This window comes from Chlamydotis macqueenii, chromosome 1, assembly GCF_036417535.1.
Source record: "Chlamydotis macqueenii isolate bChlMac1 chromosome 1, bChlMac1.mat, whole genome shotgun sequence".
Lineage (NCBI taxonomy): Eukaryota > Metazoa > Chordata > Aves > Otidiformes > Otididae > Chlamydotis > Chlamydotis macqueenii.
Window position 1 is genome coordinate 203721188 of NC_141556.1, and position 23410 is coordinate 203744597.

The 23410-nt window shown below is 43.7% G+C and overlaps 2 protein-coding genes across 6 annotated transcripts in view; one reads left to right on the forward strand and one right to left on the reverse strand.

Annotated features, from left to right (window-relative positions):
- MTMR2 (myotubularin related protein 2) overlaps window positions 1-11910 on the forward strand; it is a 64379-nt gene extending 52469 nt beyond the window's left edge. For both annotated transcript variants that reach the window (XM_086739611.1, XM_086739612.1), the window contains 8 exons: window positions 516-665; window positions 1486-1674; window positions 2638-2823; window positions 3546-3752; window positions 5309-5401; window positions 7005-7118; window positions 8505-8681; window positions 9687-11910. In XM_086739611.1, the coding sequence (XP_086595737.1) occupies window positions 516-665; window positions 1486-1674; window positions 2638-2823; window positions 3546-3752; window positions 5309-5401; window positions 7005-7118; window positions 8505-8681; window positions 9687-9848 (1278 nt within the window). In that variant the 3' untranslated portion in view covers window positions 9849-11910. The remainder of the gene's footprint in view (window positions 1-515; window positions 666-1485; window positions 1675-2637; window positions 2824-3545; window positions 3753-5308; window positions 5402-7004; window positions 7119-8504; window positions 8682-9686) is intronic.
- Window positions 5256-23410, reverse strand: part of CEP57 (centrosomal protein 57) — a 28793-nt gene continuing 10638 nt past the window's right edge. For 2 of the 4 annotated variants that reach the window (XM_086739613.1, XM_086739614.1), the window contains 6 exons: window positions 19446-19523; window positions 18234-18338; window positions 18003-18083; window positions 17402-17646; window positions 16581-16725; window positions 12082-14204 (listed from right to left, as the gene is read on the reverse strand). In XM_086739613.1, coding sequence (XP_086595739.1) covers window positions 13971-14204; window positions 16581-16725; window positions 17402-17646; window positions 18003-18083; window positions 18234-18338; window positions 19446-19523 — 888 coding nt within the window. In that variant the 3' untranslated portion in view covers window positions 12082-13970. Of the gene's footprint in view, window positions 5383-5490; window positions 5882-12081; window positions 14205-16580; window positions 16726-17401; window positions 17647-18002; window positions 18084-18233; window positions 18339-19445; window positions 19524-23410 lie in introns of those variants that run through there. The other 2 variants (XR_015257504.1, XR_015257503.1) reach the window with 2 other exon arrangements.

Below are 23410 nucleotides of genomic sequence, written 5' to 3' on the forward strand. Positions count from 1 at the left end.
TGATCAAGGCCCAAAACAGATTGATTTTTTGGGGGTGTTCTGCTGCCTATTCCTTCTTTATTCTCCTCCATCCTGTCTAGTAGCTCCACTTTCCATCCCTGGTTTCCACTCACCACATTTCGGCTAAGTGGTGAGAGAGGAGTGAGGACTGTTGGTCTCCAATTCTGTCCTGCTCCTGGCTCTTCTGTAAGCACCATGATGAGACCAGGAGGTCTCTTAAAGATGCTCTCGGTGGGATCACCTGTGTTGCCACATCTGTAGCCTCCACAGTTCCTTTGCCATAAGTGAGCCCACCTGCAGTCTTCTAGTTTTCCTGTTCTTCAGTGACCTGAGCAAAATATACACCTCTGTGGGAAGAGCCACGAAATGCAGGTTACCAACATAATGCAGTTCCAGGCTCCAGCCCTAAATGTCCTTCATTAACAAAAATTGCCTTGAATTTCAAATCTAGGGATTGGACTGTGCTGAGGTCTTAGAGTAACTCATTTGCTAACCTGCTGTTGTTTCCTCTTTAGGGAATTCCCAATGAAAGCTGGAGGTTGACCAAGATTAATGAGCGCTATGAGCTGTGTGATACATACCCTGCTGTTCTAGCTGTGCCCGTAAACATTCCTGATGAAGAATTAAAGAGAGTAGCATCATTCAGATCAAGAGGACGCATACCAGTGAGTGTGACAAAAGAAACCACTTTGATGTAGTGTTGTTACGTACCTTTGGGCCATAAATAATACCAAGATCAGGCTGAGTGGATTCCAGGGAGCAAATAAATGGTCAGTGGATAATAAAAGTGACAGTGACATGTTTGAGGAGTTAGAAAGCAACATTGTCTGCTGGAACTACTGTTGTGAAAGAGATGTAGACTAAACCAAAATGAGAAGATAAGATAACAGCACATCCCAAGGAGAATCTCTGTTCAGTTCCTGGGAAATGCAGAGCAGCCCTGTTTGGTTGTTTACAATTGTCTGGCCTACTCTGACTTCCAGGACAGAGAAATACTTAGTGATACTCCTGATGAAGATGTTTATTAAATGAAATAAAGACAGAACATATAATTATGATTATTATTTCAGCAGTAACTGAAAATGTACTGTTTTACTTCTCGAGTCTATAGAAAATTAAATCTGTTCCTAAAGTGCTTAACTTTTACGTGGTGTAACGTAGAGTAAGACATATCCCAGTGACTGCAGAGCGAGCAAGTGTGTTTGTGACTCACACAACAGTGAGAAAACAGTCTGCATCATATTTAAAAGTCAGACTTAAACCTATTCAGTCACCTCTTGTTTGTTCAAACTTTGGGAACGCCACCAGAGTGAATGAGTAAGGACAGAAGGGTTTTTTCTTTCCTTCATTCGTGATTTAATAGAATCCAGCCTTCTGGAACCAGCTAATACATGTACGTCCCAGAGCAAGCCATTACAGGTAAAACACTTCACTAGTGTAATGAATCCCATTGTTCCTTCATTTCTCTCTCATTTGTTTCCAAAGGTGTTGTCATGGATTCACCCAGAAAGTCAAGCAACGATCACTCGCTGTAGCCAGCCAATGGTGGGAGTGAGCGGCAAGCGAAGCAAGGAAGATGAGAAGTACCTTCAAGCCATCATGGATTCTAATGCTCAGTCTCATAAAATATTCATATTTGATGCAAGACCTAGTGTGAATGCTGTAGCCAATAAGGTCAGGTGCTTTTTCCTCTATCTAAAGCTGGGAATGTAATAATTTAGAGCACATTTCCTACCACCATTTCAAATTTTTCCTGACGTTCACAAAGGGTTTTCCACTGTGCAGGGAATCATATGCAATCATTTGATTCTCTAGACAAACTGTTACATCTGCAGTGGTATCTGTAAGATACCAGAGTGACTACTGAAGGTCCGTTTGGATTTATCTACAATGGGAAGTGAGATTGGAAGGGGAAATATATCAAAGTAGTACTGATGTCAAACTCTAGCACCCTGGATCTTGTGTATCGCCATTTTTCACTTCACATTGTTGAAAGACTGCTTCCTCTAACAGCACCAGAACTCTGTCCCTGTTAACCTTGATGGGAGCAGGAGTTACTCAGCACTTCCAAAAATCAGGCATCATGAGCTTTAATTTCAAAATATAAGCTGAGGATCTTCAATGTCTGGGAATGTTGCTGTGTTCTTCTGGCTGTTGTGTCTCATGCCATCCCTCTAAGCCCTGGTTTAATGGTAGAACTGCTTTGTTGCACTAAAGCTGGGGTGTTTTTTCTTTTTTTTTAATCTGTCTTTCCCACTACTTAGGAAAGGCAATTAGTGTGTGGGATATACTTCTCTATAATAGTATGGTAAATTTGTAAATGACAGAATAGTGAATCTAATGAGCTAGCAGCTTGAAGGGGATAAATGATAATTACAGAGAAAAAGAAGGCTTGTAATGTGCTATTCTTTGGTAAAAATTATAGCATTCATTACCGTTGCAGGAAAGAGACACAAAGAGTGTATGTATGTATGTCTTTTTTCCCAATTGTAAGATAAATCCAATATTTTCTGCCAGCTTTAGATAGCACAATCACTGTGTTATTTTGTCAGCTGATATTTGCTCAGGACAAATGCTAGGGATAAAATATAAAATATGTTTTTACTTAATTATTTTTGTGTGGATTTTGTTCTTCAGGCTAAAGGAGGGGGCTATGAGAGTGAGGATGCCTATCAGAATGCAGAATTAGTGTTCCTGGACATTCACAATATTCATGTTATGAGAGAGTCGCTGAGAAAACTGAAAGAAATTGTGTATCCCAATATTGAGGAGACTCACTGGCTGTCTAATTTAGAGTCAACTCACTGGCTAGAGCATATCAAGGTATGCATGTCCTCATCCACTGGATGTGGCTGAGTAGCGACAAGTCCATACCAGTCTGTTCCCTGGGAAATGTATCCAGAGCTAATTCCAGTACTAGATTTTCAATTCATGAGAAATTTAAAGACTTACAATTCATTTTCAGTTTAAAAACAACTGAAACCATGGTTTCATGGAATGGGGAATTTTGAGGAGGTTGGAAGAGGGACAAGAGAGGGGGGTTGAAATACTGAAAGGTCATGTTTTGGAAGTGAAGTGTGTTCTTGGATAATGTGTAAATGTGAAAGCCCTGGTCAGAGCACAGGAGTCCCTTCAGATTAAGCTTTTTCTCTCCTAAAAATGCCCAGCTTACATTGTTGACCTGCTAATACAGACAGGGGGAAATCTGCACCTGGGGCAGTTGCAAGGCAATGGTCATTTGTATTTGAGTTCAGATACAGAATGATCCTCCATTTAAATCCTGACCCGTCAAAGGACAGAGCTTGGTGCAAGGGCTCCTCTACAGTTGTGCCTACACTACAGTTTAGGGGTGTTGTCATCTTGTTGGAAGAAAAAAATGTGTTCACCAATTTGCTGTCCTAGTTATAAAGTAGTTGGAACTGATTTGCCATTCTCCTTGAGGCAGACAGAGCCCTTGGTTTGTCCTGTGTTGTCACTAGCCATTTTTCATTTATAGTTTCTGTTCCAAAGAGATTTTGTGATTTTTTTTTTTTTCCTTGTCCTAGCTCATTCTCGCTGGAGCCCTTCGGATTGCTGACAAGGTGGAGTCAGGAAAGACGTCTGTGGTTGTACACTGCAGTGACGGCTGGGACCGGACAGCCCAGCTCACCTCTCTCTCTCTGCTCATGTTAGATGGCTACTACCGAACTATCAGGGGCTTTGAAGTGCTAGTGGAGAAGGAGTGGCTGAGCTTCGGCCACAGATTTCAGCTGGTGAGTCACTAGCCCTTGGAAGGCACTGAACAGAAAGTTATTGTCCACCTTGAAGGATTTCAGAGGAGTTTAGCCTTTCCTGTGAGAAGTCTCCCAGCTGAACTCGCAGAAGAAAGGTGAATGCTGCTGCTGTTGTTTTTTGCCTGTAATTCCAGTCATCTCTCAACATTCTTGGAGATAGTAGTGGTTAGATACGAGGAACAGGTGGTATTAAATCTTTTCAGTCTCCTGACTGACGTGTTATGTTCCCCTGCTTAGGTTTAAATTAACAGTGTGCTTTGGGTTCAGGATAGGTGTTTCTGTCAGGAATTGGCAGAGACAACTGGGGTATTTTTTGTAACTCTTCCCAGTTCAGTCCATTTTCTGAAACTGCTTGGAAGCTATAACCTAACAAATGCCTTGGTATTGAAGAGGCTGGGGAATTTTATTATGGCCTTGACCTCACGTTTTCTTCAGGCACATTTTATTTTGGGGGAGGCTTTTACTTGTTTAGGTAAAAGAGCAGCAGCTTGAGACTGGACCAAACTGCTCGTGGTTGTGTCCCTAGAGTCGGCAGAGAGGCAGCTTTGTGGACTTGTGACAGAGCAGTTTGCTAGGGTTTGCCCTGATGGGAATTGAGAGAGCCTTTCAGCAGTGTCCTTTCAGTCTTTGTTCCTATTGTTTTGATCGTAGCTGTTCTCTTGTGGTCATTTAATTCTGGGAAGAGCTAGAACAAGGTCTGTTTACAGCACATACAGTGGTAGGTTGCATGGTCAAATGCTCCGAGGAAACCGAGGCACTAAGCAACGGAGGTTCTGCTACAGCAAAACTGTTACCTGGTGTTTGAACAATGGGTATTCTGTCTTCCCTGTCTACAAAGAAGATAATGATATTGATTTCCTTTGGTGAGGGGAGAACAGAAGAGGTAGGGATCTCTGTTATATGTTCTTGTTCTGTCTTTGTACGGTACTTAGGGCTCCTGGGTGATACGTAACCATGGCGTGCTCTCCTGGTTCTAAGGAATGAGGCCTCACATGTCTTGGCCACACAGCACGGTCAGGGTTGGAGGCCTGCTTCTGGGGACACGTTCATCACTGCCTCTCTTGAGGTGGCAGGAGATGGGCTGGGTTAGTGTTTGTACAGCGCTTGGAAGCTGCGAGGTGTTGTGTGACGGTTATCGCCACATGTCGTGCCTGTAGGTAGTGTTTAGATCTAGCTCACTGTACTACTGAAGTAGCCAGGACGACAGCTGCAGCTGAAGCAAAAAGCATTCTCATTTTTTTTCCTTCTGAACTTTAGCTATTAACTGAAATCAGTGCCAGCATAGCATCTGGAGCCTCTACTCAAACAACTCTTGTTTTAATTTAGCATGAAAATATCCCCGTAAAGAAATTTCACTTCAAAGACAAAGAAAGTAGCTGTCCTTTACTCCTTTACCCACTGATACAGACAAAGCAAAATCAGGACTCATTTGAACCTTCTTAAAGCTGTTGGTAAAGGCTGGGGTGACTGAAGTCCTGTGCAGTTTTCCCCTGAAGTCCTGTGCGACTCATGTTCTTTGTCCTGGTCTGTTGCAGAGAGTTGGCCATGGAGATAAGAATCACGCAGACGCAGATCGCTCTCCTGTCTTCCTGCAGTTCATCGACTGTGTCTGGCAAATGACAAGACAGGTAAATTGCTGGGTGGCACACGTGTCCACAAAGCCAGCATACCAAGGCACGGCACAGTGTCTGGCCACAGGAATAATTTCCAAGCTGACCTGCACAGACTCTCCGTCCTGGGCTTCTACTCTTCTGCATATTTTGATGATGTTTTGACTCTGGCAACAAGTTTCCTGGGAGTCTGTTTAGCAAAGAGCCTGAATGCCCAAGGGCAGAGGGAAGGTCGTGATGTTGGCTTGCATCTGATTAGCTCGTTAGTGGGTGCTGCTCACCTACGTGCTGCTCTAATAAATGTGAGCTTTTGAGAAGTTTCCCTTACCCTGAGCTGCCTCACATTTGCCATGGGCAGGAACAGACACCCAAGCCATCCTCTGTAGCCCGCTGTGCCTTCAGAAGTGTAAGGGACTTGAGCTGCTAATGTCAGTCTCTAGCGTGGCGGGTGCAGACAGATCCCTGTTGCCTCTGCTCAGGCTGACCCTGTAACCAAACCTGCAGCAAGACGTGCAGGTGCTCTATTTTAACTTCCTAGGAAAGCAAATATACTGCTCCTGGTTCATCTGTGACGTACAGAGCTGAGTTCCTCACTTCAGAGCGGGCATGGCAGAGACGCAGTTCAAGAGAGATCCCTTATGGTTGGGAGGTTTTTCCTTGGGCATGTCGGACCTGGAAGGTTTTTTGTATTTGCTGTGACACAAAATGTGTCACATGGCAAATGTCAGCCATGGTCACACAGTTCACTGAAAAAATTAGGCTCCTCACGGATTAAAACAGGTGAAATGGAAAAGAAGGATGCTACTATATACGAAGCCGTACCATATCCAAGCAGAGAGAGGGGCTTTACCATCATCAAAGTCACTCTCATCATGCTGTCCTTGGATTGCTCCTACAAGCAGACATCCTGACCTGCAGCTGGTGAGGTCAGGATGTTGCAACTGGGGCAGCCTGGGAAGAGGAGGGTGGTTTGTGAGGCCTCCTGCTCTCCTCCATTGCTTCCGCATGTCTTTGCAGTTCGGTGCGTGTATCCTTACTGACCCTTTGTGGAGCTTCAGTTCTCCCTGTCTCGGGCCTGCTTGTTTCTGCGTGGAACGCAACAGCAAACACAGCCCCTGTTCGTACACCTGTTCCTCCCGCTGACCTGCATTGCAGGATGCCTCCCTGCTGTTCCCTCTGGGAAGTGCTGTGTTACACACACAAGTTAGTTCCATTTGGCCGCAGGAAATTTCCATTTCTTCTAATGCATTATTTCACATGTGCGTCAGCCTTTTGTTCGCAGTCTTGTTGCATGGTCTGTTGTGAGGGGCAGGCGTAGCAGAGCAAGCTTCAACTTGAAGCAGCACTGAGTGTTTATAAACACAGTGGTCAAACCCTTCAGACCTCTGGCTTTTGCTCAAAATTCTTCTCTGCACATGTAGAACAGCTTTCCAAGAGAGAAACTCTTGCTTCTGAAAGGAGCAAATATGATCTTGAATATCGAGCCAGGCAGGGAACAGGGACAAATCCTATTTTAGAAGTAAAGAGAGGCCAGCTCCTTAACAAGACCACAAAGTGGGAGAAAGTTTATTTGCAATTCCTGTTCTAAAATCCCAGCCTAATTTTCTGCTTCTGTCTGAAGTTTCCCACAGCATTTGAGTTCAATGAGTACTTCCTGATAACCATCCTGGATCACCTGTACAGCTGTTTGTTTGGGACGTTCCTGTGCAGCAGCGAGCAGCAGAGAGTGAAGGAGGTAAGGCGGCTTCTCTCTGGGTGGAGGCATGGGACCGTGATTGCTTTAGCTGGCCGGGTATTGCCAGAGACATTGTTTCAGCACTCAGACAGTGGTAGATGCGGGTCTGGGTAATACCAAGCCCCTTTCTTAACGGCTTAAACTGCTGTCTGTAGGAGACTTCACATTTCAGAGCAATGCCATTTCCCTCTGGACAGTTGCATAGCACCTGGTGTCTCCCCAGTAGTTGGAAATGCAGTTTTTCTTTGATCTCCAATTTAATGTCACCTTCTGTGTGGAAACCGGTACCTTTTTGCCCTCCCTTTTCTTTGCAGTGGTCCTGCTAGGTTGATTTGAACAACCAAGTGTGTGCTGTCATTCTGTACACATAGGTTGCATGTGTACAACGTTGCAAGTAACTCGTCTCAACGTGTGTTCTTGCTGTGCTTGCATTTTTCCAGGAGAGGACTGAGCTGCTGGTATGAGGAAGGACATGCCTCTAGGTGCTGTCACCAGCCAGCTCTGCCCTGCTTGCCAAAGGAGGAGCGTATAGATGTGTACATTCAGACCACTCAAACACTGCCCTATTCAGACCCAGTGTGCAATCAGAAGGAAAAGCAGTAACACTCATTCTGTCTCACCTAGCTAAAGCTGAAGCCTTCTGTCACCAAAAGGTTGCAGCCTAACGTCACAGAGATACGTTGAGGAGAGTGCTGTGTGGACCTGATGTGATTATATTTGACAGCGCATCAGTTAGAGAGTAAAAGTCACAATAATAAAAAATCATGGTAATACAGAAGTGATAGCATTGTACTGCAGTGAAATCAGGGTCGCTGTTTCTCTGGAGTGCACAGCAACAGAACAATTGTGACTTCCAGTGAAGAAAACCTGCATGCTGTTTGCACGTGGGTTTTGGGGTTGGTTTTTTTTAAGGCCTCAGCATAGAGAAGTACTTCATCTTGAAAGCACTTCAACACTGGTTTCACTGGGACAATTCACAGGCCTAATTATTGCACTAGATCAGGGCCTAAGTAAAATATTTTCTTGGGTTTTTTTGCAATTAAATGCTCCAGGAAGTCCTCCAGGAGCACTTAAAAGAGGTGAAGTTTAACTAAAGCGTGGAGAGTTCACATGCCAGTGTCCCCTTGCTGTGCCGATGACGATTCCTGGTCTGAGTTGGCAGCTGGGTGGGTAAGAGCGGATGTTTCCGTGCCAGGGTGCATGTGCTGCCTGCCTCCATGTGCTTCGATTACAATAACCACATCAAAAGAACTTTTTTTTTTTTAAGCTACAAAAAGGCAACAGCTCTGTATTAATGACAAGCATATGTATATGCTGTTATACTTTGTAGATAAATGCTGGTATTCGTATGGGAAATAAAGCCGCCTCCACCCCCTTCCCTTACAGAGCCTTCCAAAAAAGACCGTGTCGCTTTGGTCTTACATCAACAGCCAACTGGAAGACTTCACGAACCCCTTGTACGTGAGCTACTCCAACCATGTCCTGTATCCCGTGGCCAGCATGCGCCATCTCGAGCTCTGGGTTGGCTACTACATCCGCTGGAACCCCAGGATGAAACCGCAGGTACATCTCTTCGGAAAATCCTGCTTTTATTTCCCTCTCTGTTAGTACTAATCCTGTCATTTTGGAGCTCAAGGCCTTTGAAGCATAAGAGTTCATGTACAAACTTAAGCTGTCACTGCTTTAATCTAAAGGCAAAATCCTAAATTCAAATGTGAGCAAATGAAAGTGCAGCACCTAGAGCTGGCTGGTGCAGGTGCTCAGCTGGAGGTCACCGCCTTGTGGAATCTGCTGGAACTGAAGATACTCACAATTTGGAAAATTTCTCACTTAGAATATGGGGAAAATCATCTAAATTCTCTCTTCTTTACAGAAGACCCTAAAAACCTCAGACTTCTTTGGATGTGGAATTCTAGATGGGAGTTTTAGGGCTGTATTTGGATTACCAGCAATAGGAACCTGTTGCGTAACCCTTGTTACGCTCTTGAGCCCTGACAGCAGGGAAGCTGCCTTGCCCAGGGCAGGCACCTGAGACAAGTGGTCTGGACATGGCCCTAAACGCTGAAATCATTTTTTAATGGGAAGGGACAAAAATTCCTGGATTGCCTTAGTCTCCAACTGCAGTTAACAGTTTTGCAGATCTGGGGCATTAGATACAGGAACCCAACAGATGCTTTCCAGTACTGACTGTTCAACAGTCAGGACTATGTGAAAATATTTAGATAAATCTGTATTGGGTTTTTTCCCCAAAGCCCTGAAATTATGGCCAGGCTGAGATGCCAAGGCCAGTGTCCCCCAGAAATGTCAGCGATTAGAGTTTTGCAATGGTCATCTTTCAGAATACACATGAAGTTTTGTTTAGCCGTCATTGCACTGTGCATGTTGGATAAAACTGAGTATCCCAAAGCCAGAGCAGCTACTCACTCACCCCTGGACTGGAGACAATGACATAACCTGCCTACCACCCCTCCTCCCCTCATAGCCGTGCACCACGTCAGCAGCAACGTTTTGTGGTTCAGGCTTCCCCTTCCATGCTGCCGCCCAGCGCTCAGCTATGTTTTCTTGCAGGAACCTGTCCACAATCGCTACAAGGAGCTTCTTGCCAAGCGGGCTGAACTGCAGAAGAAAGTGGAGGAACTGCAGAGGGAAATCACCAACCGTTCCACCTCATCCTCGGAGAGAGCTGGCTCTCCCGCACAGTGCGTTGCTCCTGTACAGACAGTTGTATAATACGAACTTTTTTTTTTGCTAAGTACCTTCCCAGGACCATGGGGGCAGCTTTTCTGAAACCCTCTGGATTTCCAGCGTGGTGTCTGGGAGATGCCAACCTATTTATTTATTTCTCTCCAGGGTAATTTATTAGTACTGTAGCACTAGAGGAAGCTTAAGCAAAAACAAACAAACGAGGCCCCCTATGCAATTAACCTTCTCAGTGGCTAGATTATAATACAAGCTAATTGCACTTGCCACCTAAAAGAAACCTAGAGCTCTCTCTTTGCTCACTTACATGCTGGAAATCACTTGGCTTTACAGAGAGACTGTGCACTAGCATGAAGTACTGTGAAGGAAAAACATCTACCCTCCCCTTCGCTAAAAGGAAATACTGACTCTGACATTGTAGTGGAACCTAGAATTCAACTGTAAAGTCATAGAAACACAGAATGGTTTGGGTTGGAAGGGACCTTCAAAGGCCATCTAGTCCAACCCCCCTGCAAGGACCAGGGACATCTCCAACCAGATCAGGTTGCTCAGAGCCCCGTCCAGCCTGGCCTTGAATGTTTCCAGGGATGGGGCCTCCACCACCTTCCTGGGCAACCAAGTCATGAAACCCTCTGCTCTTAATGTCTGCATAGCAGCGTTAACGAGAGCATTTGCCAGCATACTTGGAGATGAGCAGCGATAGCATCTGAAACATATCACTGTTGTTGCTTTTCCCTTCACTTTGATCTAGACCATAGGAAGCCATGTCAATGATGCCTTATTTAAAGAACAGGCAGCTTCTACCAGTAAAACATGGTGGTAGAGGAGCAACCTACATGACTTAACTTCTTTGTAGGACAAAGTTTACTCCCATCTCTGCAACTTTAGAGTCTCACTTATGGTTTACATTGGGTGTGCCAGGATGCAATTTACTTAAGCACCCTTATATTTCTGAGCTGGGGAAGCAGAGGGTGGCTCCCCAGGCTTTCTGCAGCTCCTCGGTCCTCCAGTGCCTCATACTCATCAGGGGAAAGGTAGTGGAATACCAAGGGGCACATGTGAACTGCTGGGATCAGTCATTTCATTTTGCTTGGGTAAGCATAGTCAGTGATTTTAATGCTTCTGTGGCAGGATCATAGTGGCATAGTTGAGATATTTCAGTTTTCATTAACTAATGGAAGCAACTGTGTATCAACCAAAGAAGCCTTTCTGCCTGTATTGTAACTGCTCCTTAAGAAACCACTTAGCCAGTTCCTGAGCCCAATGTTTAGGTCTTTTTCCTCATAGCATACTTCAAGAATGAGTGTCACCTGACTAAACTTAAGTCAAAAGTAAATTTTAATACAAAATTTTACTGTAGAAGGGGAGATAAAAAAAAAAACCACACTTGGTGAAACCATGCGTGTCCCTGTGCTCTTCCAAACAGCTAAGTGCAGTTTTGCAGAAGATAGGGCTTACAGCAAAGGAAGTTATGAGCATGCAAGGATCTTTACTCCAGGCTGCTTTTCATCTCCATCTGAAGAGGGGCACTGCTTGGTCCAGGTTCCTGTGCTGCTTTTTTATTGTAGGATCCCATAATGTGGTCATCAGTTTAATACACCCATCAGCCAGCCTCTCTTCCGCAAGAGAGAAGTATTTTCTGAGAGTCCAAGAGTGGACCAGTTTACACATTAGAAATTGCCTTTCAAAAGCCACATTCCTTTGGAGGCAGTAACAATAATTTCCTCCTGCAGTCTCCATTTCTGCCTGCTCTGCTGCAATTAATGTTTCTACTGACAGAGAAATCCACAGCCACCTTCTGACAGTGAGCAACAGGCATCACTGCATCACCTTTGTTACAGGGTGGCCTGAGACATTATGGTTCAGTACTGCAAAGAATCCACACAAAACACCTTCTGAAGGACTTCACACCTTCTGAAGGACTTGTATTTGCTTTAAGGAAAAAGGGCAGATCTGCGCTTACGTACAATCACTAGAAGATGGTTGACAGCATTATTCTCTATTAGCAAATTGACTATGTGTGTATGTTTGGTTTCTTGATGAAAGCTGTTTGGTTTCCTTAACACTAATAAAATTGATAAATGGGTGAGGCTCCTGTGCTCTTACTTTCTCCAAAGGAGGGCAGGACATTAATAAAAAAAAAAAAAAAAAAACACTAAAAATTTACTATGTCATAGCCCAAGCTTGCCCTCATTCTTCTGCCGATGGTCTTGCAAGATACTAATGTTCAAACGCTGAAGTTTAGCATGACAGGAAGACAAAATGCATTTTTGGACAAGTTTCTCTTATCCTATACAGACCAACATTAATACAGATACAGTTCTTAGCTGCTCAATATTACAAAAATACTTTCACAATTAAAAATCAAAACACTTTCTGTACTTTACAGTGCATTAGTAGAATAGCTTCTGTGTAAAAGCACGATTCACATTTTTCCATGTAACTTGCATTAAGCCCAGATTCACTGGGATGATTTGGGATGATCTCAATGCCCACTCCCTGACGCTCTCCCCCCGTAGGCTTAATTCCAACCCAGGCACCTCATTCACTGCACGCAGCGCCTATGGAGCCCAAGATGCTCCTGAGCCCCTCCATTTGTAAGGAGCAGCACTTTCAACTCATCTAAGACAGCCTGAGGTCACGCTGAAGTTAACTTGTGTTTGTGCAAGCTGATCCACAGAGGTTCCTTCCCAAGCAAAACTCCCGAGTCTAGTTTCAGCTACAGATCTTTAGGAACCTCCAGGATGAACTGCTCCCCAAGTGGTTACTCCAGCTACCTGGAGCCCGTGTCCCTAACGCAGATGAAGGGGGATGGCTCCAGGCCTGATTAACAGCTTCTGACTTCCCTCCTCACAGCTAAGACCTGCTGTGCCTCAGATGCAAGGAGGCAAGCAGGGTGGATCGCCTACAGAGAACTAAAACTCCCATCCCTTCTGCCTGCGTTGACCCTACGGAGTTCTCTGCCTGTTCAGCTACAGGCAAGGGCGGACAGCTCTGCCTCTCACCTTACCAGCAGTTTTCTAGCAGCTCAGTCACCTCCCTGCCCAGGGAGATGTCTCACCACCACAAAGAGCACACTGGACGGGGCACAGGGCTGCAGTAAACACTGAGTTTTTAGAGGGAGTGCAGCTTTCCCACAATTCATTCAACAGGCAAGCTGGCTTTATTATTTTTCAACTGTATAAAGGGATAATCTGGGTCTTCTATACATTCCATTAATAGGAAATTCTTTACATTATTAACATAATAAATAACATTTACTCAGCTGTGCAAGTCAGAGTGCAAAATGAATCACACCACTACCAAAGTAGATAGCTCAAAGCACACATTTCAAGTTAAAAGCAAGATGCCAGGACTGAATGGCATAATTGAGGCACTTGCAGTTTAAAACATTTCCGGTTTATCTCACTCCTTTACCACCCAAAGCTGTGGACTAGGAGATGGGATATTATCCTCTATCCTATAGCTTTTTCATAAAGTAGGATTGCTGTAGAAAAATTTCACTCTTCAGACTTGGATTAAATCAATCATTAAGCAAAATAATTCAGAATAGTTATTTTGCTTCCTCATTCATCCATTGCCATTAATGCTGACTAATGCAACGCAGCAGAACAAGAACTAGGAAAGCTTTTTGAGGAGAGCTCCACAGAACACCTTTGAAAGGGTTCACCTGTTCTTCCCTGGACACTCGCAGTTTGAGTGACTGCAGCTGCACACAGAACAGAACTGACAAAAGCCCTGAAGACTGAGGGTTGCAGTGTCATTTTCAAACGAGATGCATCTTGAGAAGCCACCCAATGCACAGTTCAACAACAGCGGGATGTCACACTGGTATTTCACACACACCAGCCCACATAAATGTGCAGCCTTTGTGTGCTGAAAGAAAATGGAGGGACTGCTGGAACTGTAACACGAAAGGAATGGGGTGGCGACCTAACCTGGTTAGATTCAGTGGCTGGGTACCTTAAAAATGGAATATGTTTTAAGCTAGACCATAATATATACAATCAAACTCAGGGATGGAGAACTAAGGGCCCATTTCAAAAGTGCACTTAGCATACAGTAGTCTTTTCCACATAGCAAGAAAGGCAGCTGCTTTATATCCAGAACGTGAGGAAGTTTGATGGTTCAAGAACATCTCCTGCAGAACAGTCAGTAGTCCCAGCTGATATCATCTTTCTGTAGTGAAGTCTGTATGGTCTGCATGTCTCTCAACAACTGAAGATTCTTCCGACTCTTCTCTCCAGGTTTCACTTTGATGGGACCAGCGTTCTTTCCTTTTGTGGTTACTGTAGTTGTTACTTTAACCTCACTAACAGGGAACTTGTCTTTTATTTGTTTAGCAGAAGTCTTTTTGGACTTGCATTCTTTCTTAAGTAGCTCTAGCTGTAAGAGAAACACAAAAGAAAACATTAAGCAGTGACCTTGTTTCAGTTTATGTTGGGCAATTCTTCCAGACAGCCGAAATATCTCACCATTCATGTCACCCAACTAAGCAAATGGATGCTTCCAAGTCACCTTGAATAATAAATATTTTATTTTCCTCTCACAGCATGGCTATACTCACATCTTTAGAATGGTGTTCAGCTTCTAGTCTGAACTACTGGGTTATCTCTTTAAAAAATGACAAGTTCATTATGGTGGAGCATCTCCATTATGAATGTAATCAAAAAAAGTTACAGAGGACAAAAAGTTGATTTGTTACTGTTACCATCCAGTGATTAAAAAAACTAAACAGGAAACAAGTTTTTCTACATACATACTAGCGATTTCAATAGGTAGTTGCTGTCAGAGATGTAGCTTTAAGAATGCCAAAACTCTGTGGAGGTGAAGAGCTGGTATCCCCACAGAGCACCGTAAATCCCAGCTTGTAAGACTCAGTACTCAGCAACAGAGGCTGAGCTGGCGTAAGCCTGAACAAGGAACCGGACAGTCCAAGGTGCAGACATTCACACTCTCAGACCACACAATGGGTGGCTTCCACAGTTCCCCTCTCTTCAGGTAGTGGTGCTCCCTCCTCCTAGTTTATAGCATGCAGCAGTTTTCCTAAATCCTGACTCTTACAACTTCTGTCAATAGCTAGTCAGAATCATAGAATCACAGAATGGTTTGGGTTGGAAGGGACCTTCAAAGGCCATCTAGTCCAACCCCCCTGCAAGAAGCAGGGTCATCTCCAACCAGATCAGGTTGCTCAGAGCCCCATCCAACCTGGCCTTGAATGTTTCCAGGGATGGGGCATCCACCACCTCTCTGGGCAACCTGTGCCAGTGTTCCACTACCCTCACTGTAAAATATTTTTTCCTAGTATCTAATCTAAATCTACCTTCCTTCTATTTTGAAACCGTTACCCCTTGTCCTGTCACAACAGGCCCTACTGAAGAGTGTCTCCCCGTCTTTCCTGTGGGCCCCCTTTTGGTACTGGAAGGCCACTATCAGGTCTCCCTGGAGCCTTCTCTTGTCCAGGCTGAACAGCCCCAAGTCCCTCAGCCTGTCCTCATAGGAAAGGTGCTCCAGCCCTCTCATCATCTTTGTGGCCTCTTCTGGACTTGCTCCAACTGGTCCATGTCCTTCTTATGTTGGGGGCTCCAGAGCTGGATGCAGTACTGCAGGTGGGGTAAAGAAGCCTTAGTACAGAAGCCTCAGTACATGCAGAATCATTACTACTGGGAACTGCTACGCATCTGTTTCTCTGCAAGAGTTCCTCTGCAGATTGTAATAGATCAAAAGGTGAGTAATGTTTCTAAGTGAAAACATTTCACATGTCCATTTTGGATGTCAGCAGCAGAGCATATTTTGCATATGAGTTACGCCAGATGAGGGTGAATCTTCTTGGTTCATATGAACTGAGCCAGATTAAACAACTTAGGTTAAGCTCTTTGAAAGAATTTAACTAAAATGAATGAAGATTAGAGAAAACAGGGAATCAGTAGGTTTTACAGCTTTGAATGAACAGGCTACACTATTCAAAACATTTTGTAAGTTGTTTTAAACTGAAACAGCTATTTCAGGTTTCATAGAAGGCAAATCAAAACATAAATAGGTCATTTACTCCAAGCAAAGGAGAACTGTTAGAAGATTCATCTCAACGGTGCAAGCCCTTGGCAGTCTAGGTATCTCTTTAAATACAGTTTGTATTACTCTAAGCTCAGCATGAAGAACAGTGTTTCACAAGGGCTTCACCCCAGTGAAGCCAGTGCAGCCAGTTGTCATTACGAACCTCACGCAAAGCGGTTGCTTTGGTTCAGCACAGCTGTCTGATGCGTGCCAGGGGTGACTGTGACAGATCAGCATACAGGTGTCTCTCCAGATACATCAGATACCTGACCAGAAATACCTCCCAGGCAGAGCGCTGGGGGCCCAGGAAGTAGACTCTCACCTTTCAGCGCCATAGCTGTTTCTCAGCTCATGTACTGCCCAACCAGCTTACGCGGTGTTTACAGAGTTCAACAGCTGTGGGGTTTGCTATCATACAGTAGACAATCTCTTCCCTATTTTGGGGATGAGAGGAGTGTAAAATGCAATGCAAGAACAGATATGAAAGCTCTGCCCAGGACAGGATGAAGAGCGGGCACAAGGGTGACATGGAAGACAAAGGATACTTCTACAGACTAACTTCGGGACATCAACGCTAAAGCTAGGCACTCCTGCTCTACAACAGTTATTTCTGCTTTATCCAATTGCTGCTAGATTAGGATATAACAAAATAAAATCCTTTAAGATAGATACTCTACAGAAGCATGAACATAATCAAAAGTAGCTCACCTGCAATCGATGCCTCCGGACTTTGCTGATCTGGTCTGCCTTTGCTTCCATCTTTCCCACCAGTGCCTCGAGTTCCCTCTCCAGATCTTCTCTCACTGCAATGGTTGGGGCTTCCTCGACAAGCTTGGACAGCTGCTGGTGATCACTAGCATGGAATTCAGACAGAACAAAGCTTGCATCAGGCTCGCTTGGCTTCTAGTGCTTGTACACCCAGTTCAGAAATAACACTTCTAGGAAGCCATGGCATCAGCAGCCAAACATGTTCAACACACTGTAAGGAACCAGTAAGAACAGTTCTGCTGGTTAGCAGCGTTATTAGTTTCAGTAGCACATCCTGGTGGCAGGCTGCTGCAACATTAAATCTCAATTACATAAGAGTCTTCAAACTTCAAATCACGCATTCAAAGTGACCAAATAACCCCTTGAGGGCATGATCTCAGCACTCATTCAGTTAACTATTTTGTGAATCTGTATCTACTGCAGCTGTGCAATTGGATAACAATACATGTTCTGTTAACCAGGACAAGCCAAATGACTAGTAAAGCTGTCCTTTAACGGAGGGCTGTTACCACACTCCTCCTCTACCTCTTACAAATTCAATACTGTCGCATATAAACACAGATACGGAGTCCAGATTGTTCATCAGAATCTAACTGCAAGGAGAAGTGATAGCCTCTGCAGCCAGTAGAACAAGAGATAATATGCTAGAGACTTCCTAAAACTAACTCCTTTCTCAGACAAAGCCTTCCACTTTAAAGCAAAAGGCAAAAATATAAAGCATCTACATTCATAATCTGCAATGGAGAATATGCCAGACTCACAAACTCATCTGTCCAAATTCATCTTGTAAAGTCAGCAGCACTTCTGAGAGCTCCTCCTGGGATGAAGAGGAGTCCTTTGGCAGAGATGACTTTCTGCTTTTGCTGGCAGGATGACCAGTACTGATGGGTTTTGCTATTGGAGCATCATTTACCACACGACTGTTACACAAAGCTTTCGTGTGTTGTTTCATCAGGTGCAGAACATGTTGCACGTTGGCGCCAACTGAATGACTGGGACTGGTAGACTGGGAGGAAAAGTAAGAGACACTTATTTTAAACGGCACTGTCGACAACCTCCTTGATAACAGTAGAGAACATATAAAAACAATCAGTTTTTATTTGCTGCCAAGAACGTATTTGTTGTTTGAATGAATATGCACTAACAGGAGCGGCTTGACAAGCAGCACAGAGAAGAACCATTTTTGGAAATGCCAGTTCAACAAGTTATCAATATTCAACAAGCCTTCTGAAGACAAACTGGAAGACATGAGTCAGAAGAACATGAGATGATCTGACCACTGGGTGTCAGGAGTGCACCAAGCCAAAGCCACTTCAGGAACTGCAGCTACTGAGCATTAAGCTTTGGGATTAAGCAGCTCACCTTCCCAGCTACAAAAGGTACATCGTCCAGACACAGTCTGTAATGGGGCTGCGGAGTGAGATGACGTGTAAAAGCACATTTCTGGAAGGAAAGAAGAGAAAAGTTTATCAAACGTGACACTACAGCAAACCCATTTGCTATGCAATAAAAGAGGCAATCTACTTTCCTGATTGCATGCACGCACCCTTATTTTACTCCTCAGTAACTGCCCTTCTCTTTCCCCCATGTTACCTTCTGCGGCTGCTTAGTTTTCTTCCTGTATTTTCTTGCTTTTGGAGAAATCAATGGTGATGCTGCTTGAATGAGTAGTCTGTTGGTTTCCAGGCCTGTCTGAAGCTTTAATTGAAAGAATAAGGGGAGCTATATTAATAGATAATCAGAGGCAAAGTAAGCTGAGAACTGCAAAACAACAATTTTTAAAATACACACTCACTGAAAGCAAGAGCTGAATGTTTTTAGCATGTTTCTTCAGTCCAAGGTCAATTTAAACATTAAGAATACTTCCACCGCTAGCACTACTGATCACTAACCTTGCTAAGTTAGAGAATTAGCCTTACTGCATTACTCCCATGCAGGCAAGTGCCAAAACATCAGCTGTGCTTTACACTGGACAAAATATTAGGGAAGTCAAGCCACCCAACGCTGCTTGATTGATCCTGGGGCATATAGTTAACAGGCAACTATTCTTTCTGTTCTATTAAATTTGTCAGTAAAAAAAAAAACCCAAACAATCTATTGTAGGAGTTAAGATTAGGATTCTCACTGTCAACAGTGAGCTCTATACACTTTGTTGTTCCTTTCAAGAGGAAGCTATGGCATGGCTTAGAAATCATCTCCTAACCAATCTCAACTAGAAGCATTCACAGAATAATTATTCATAACGAATTTGAGACACTCTTCTCCTCCAAAGGCAAAGTCCAAAGGCAAAGATTAATGCTTGAGCCTAACACATTACCTACATACTTCTTCAGCACACAATTAATATTTAATGAACACAACACTTCAAGGTTAGGAGAACACCAGTGTCCTTATGGACTTATAACCAATAGTATATTGCCTTTTTTTTTGCCTCCCTCTATAATATTTCTAGTTAAATCATGAACAAGGGAGCACACTTGCTGATCTTGATCTATTTCAAGCAGAGATCATTGTACATCCTCAACCAGGAATTAGTCTGAACTTCTACTCCTCTTTTCCAACTAGCTTCTTTTATTGAAGAAATCAAGCTTCAGTGCACAGGTGATGTTAGAAAAAGGTTTCCAAAAAGCTCAGAGAACTTCAGAACATTTCACACTTCAGACAGGAGGAACCCCCTCCCCCCAAAAAAGGCTTTCATTGCTCTTTAAACAGGAGGCACTTCCAGCAAGTTTAGTTGAAAAGTTGATGGAAAGGAAGAACTAATTACAATGCATTCCGGTACAAAATACATTTCCTGTTGGTTACCTCAGCTGCTTTTTCCTGAACAAGCTTCCTCGCGTGTTCTTCCTCTTGAAGCTTGTGTTCCAGCTCTTTCATTTTTTTCTAGTCAAAGTTGAATAACAACATTACTAATTAAACAATTCTTTTTTTTCCTAAATCCCACAATAAATACTAAGAGCATGAGCTAAAGTATATCAGTTCAAATTATGACCTAAAGCAAAGCAAAGACTCCAGCATTAGAATAATTGTTGACATTTTGACTGGCGTAGGCATAAATACAGCAGTCAAATGCTTATGCTCAAAACTTAATTGATTTCTCTATTTTTACTTCCGCAACTGGTACCTGAATTCAAGTTGCAGACTACAGGGAGAGCAATATACAGGGCTGTCTTTCTCTTGGGTTGTAAAAAGACCCTAGAAAACAGGTTGTTTAGTGTACATTATCCTGACAAATTTTGTACTACAAAAGGGCTATTAGCAGTATATCATGTATCATCATAAGCCGAGAGAAGAGCTGCTTTATTTAGACCACTAAAAGTATGTTTGCTAATATCTATAACTTAAACTGTTAGAAGAGACAGATTTTTGAACATCTAGCCGTTTTCTTACTGAAGAAGAGAGGGGAAAGTTTATATGATGCCTCTGAGATATGCTTAAGCAAAACTGAAGTGATTTCTTCTTATGGTTAAAAATCTGTAAGAACTCTTTTGAAAGCCCTCTTCAAAGAAAAGAGTGAAGGGCAAAGGCACACACTTCTTTGTAAACCCTCCAACAAGATTAAAGCCCTGTTTAAGCAGGATACACTTCAACTCCCATTGTGAAAGTTACCAAATAACTGTCTGATTTTATACAGCACAGTGAAAAAAAAAAACAACTGAGAGCCTGAGGACCCAAACCAACTTCCTTTCTCTTCCCTCAAAGACTGATTATTCAGAGCCACTAATCAAACTTGTTAGAAAAGCATGCAATTGAAGGTACCAGTTATATTTGTACACTTCTGTTTGTTTATAAACTCACTACCCTGAGGCAGTAAATATTTCAATTCTGCTCTACTTAAGCATCAACTGCAAGATTCATGTAACCAGCTGTTACACAAAAGTGTTAAAGGCAACACCCTGGATAAACATTGAGGACAAAGGCACTATATAAAAGAGTCAACTTTTCCTGTTGAATAAAAAACCCTTTTGACTACTTCTTTTTCATTCAAATCAGATATATTCCAGGTAACTTAAAATAATTTTCTGCCCTTTACAGCCTGTGGCACAATACTTGATTTTTCAGTGGTCAGTCTCACAAAGATCTTTGTTTAATCTGTTAAGTCTGATGGAATTCTTAATATGAAAATACTGAAGCAAATATTCTGTTTGAATTGAAGATTGACATGAAGCTCAGCCAACGCTTTTATTACTGAAAGAGTATTATTGCAGCCAGGTATTTAGCTGCAGTGCGCAGCTCAAACTGCACAGCAAAAGTATCACAGAATCATAGAATGGTTTGGGTTGGAAGGGACCTTTAAAGGCCATCTAGCAACCCGCCTGCAAGGAGCAGGGACATCTCCAACCAGATCAGGTTGCTCAGAGCCCCGTCCAACCTGGCCTTGAACGTTTCCAGGGATGGGGCATCTACCACCTCTCTGGGCAACCTGGGCCAGTGTTCCGCCACCCTCGTTGTGAACATTTTTTTCCTAATACCCAGTCTGAACCTACCTCTCTATATTGTAAAACCATTACCACTCATCCTTTCACAACAGGCTCTGCTAAAGAGTTTCTCCCCGTCTTTCCTGTAGGCCTCCTTTAGGTACCGGAAGGCCGCTTTATAAGGTTTCCCTCGTGCTTTCTCTTCTCCATGCTGAACAACACCAACTCTCTTAGCCTGTCCTCATAAGAGAGGTGCTCCAGCCTTCTGATCATCTTCATGACCCTCCTCTGGACTCTCTCCAACTGTTCTACATCCTTATGCTGAGGGCTCCAGAGCTGGATGCAGTACTCCAAGTAGAGTCACCCCTCCTCCCTCAACCTGCTGGCCACGCTTCTTTTGATGTGGCCCAGGATGCAGTTGGCTTTCTGGGCTGCAAGTACACATTGCTGGCTCATGTCCAGCTTTTCATGCACCAGTACCCACAAGTCCTTCTCCACAGACCCGCTCTCCATTCTTTTGTCCCCTAGCCTGTACTGATACCAGGGGCTGCCTTGACTCAAGTGCAGGACCTTGCACTTGGCCTTGTTGAACCTCATGAAGTTCACATGGGCCCACTTCTCAAGCTTACCGAGGTCTGTCTGGGTGGCACTCCATCCCTCAAGACAACTTTTACCAAATAACACAGAAAGGTATGAGACCTCAAAAGACACAGAATACCTAAATTTCCTAAAAGTTGGCTGCTGGGATAAGCATCCAGATTAGTTCCACCAAAGAGGAAATGTCTTCAGTGTGAAGACAGCTTTTATCTCTGTGCTTCACTAACTTGCAAATTAACACCTGCTTGACAGCTGAGCAGTCAGTGTATACCCAGCTGGAACAGGGCAGGTGCTGCTTCTCACCACCTGGCAATCACAGATCAGAGGAAAAACTAGAGGTGTAGTTAGCACACAGCCACAACAGGATGTGAGGATTCATTGCTTCTTTTGATCACAGATTGGTGGGAGATTTTTTTAAGTCTCATTGTTAGCATTAAGAACAGTTTGATTACTACCAACAACAGTTTTTCAAAACTGTCATCTACACATACATTCAAATTCTGGCCATCTGGGCACACAAGACCAGAGCCCAAACCACACTTTTAGGGTACAAACCCATCCCCTAACTCCATCCTCAGAGCTAAACATGCTCAGACTCTCTCACTCAGCTATCCAGAGACTGCACTGCAGGACTACAGCAGCAATAAACATACACCAGAAAAAGCTTTTGAGGCAAGTACCCCAGTTAGGAGTCCTTCACATGAATAAGAACCTCAGCATTTCATTTTCACAGGCAATACTAACATTGGCAAATTGCTTGAAGGCAATACTTATAGGGCCAGGTAGCGTCTCTGTAGAGATTAAATGCTCTCAGTAAGACCCACACACAAATTGCACTCTGGCAGAGTGTCTGAAATCAGAGGTAGTTTAATCGTTGCTTGCTCAAGAGCAGTCATTTCACCACTTCCCATCCATTTCAGCACACCATGACATATAGAAATAGCTTTACCTATTTCATGCTTCATATTAAACTTGCAAATGTTCTCGTGGTCTTGCCACAACTAAAGCAGAAATTGAAAAGGCAACAGATGCAACTGTTTTGAGCAAAGTGTGCGGTCATCCTTGCAAGATTTCAAGGTAACACTTGGCACATGAATGCTCACGTAGAAACAGAGCCTTAGAAACACAGGGAGGCAGGGGAGAAATTTGCAGGTGGAAGCCTCTCCCTGGTTAAGCCCACTGTAGTTCCCATGCTTGGGAGTCTTGTGGTCTCTCTACAGCAGCAGAAAGAGGTGGGATGTGGACCAGACTTCAGAAGCCAAAACCACAGACGGTACACAGAAAGAACCTGACCAAACACAGTCACGTTGAACTTTTAAAAGCTACCAAATTCAAAGGAATCTTGAAGAGACAGACTGATTCAAACCCACTGACAGCCAGCCAGCACCAGAGGCCTAGCAATACTAGGCTCCAGAACTCTGCACAGAAAATAACTCGTAATAATTGTGTTTCTTAAGGTGAAGGGCAGATGGCTAAAAGAACAAACAAACACATCAAACCCACACAAGTCAAGTCAAATCTGGGTCATAACAGAACGTAATTGCTAGCACTCAGTAACATGCAAGGCAACTCAGCAGTTGGGAACTCGGGAATGCCCACAATCCTACATGCTTATGCACCAGCTCACCACAAAAAAGGAACACCAACAGACACCTTTAAGGCTAAACAAAGTGCGGTGACCAAAAGCCTACCTGGCCATGTAGACTTCCAGCAGTAACTGCAAGTTTTTACAATGCTTCAGCTTTAAAAGGATGT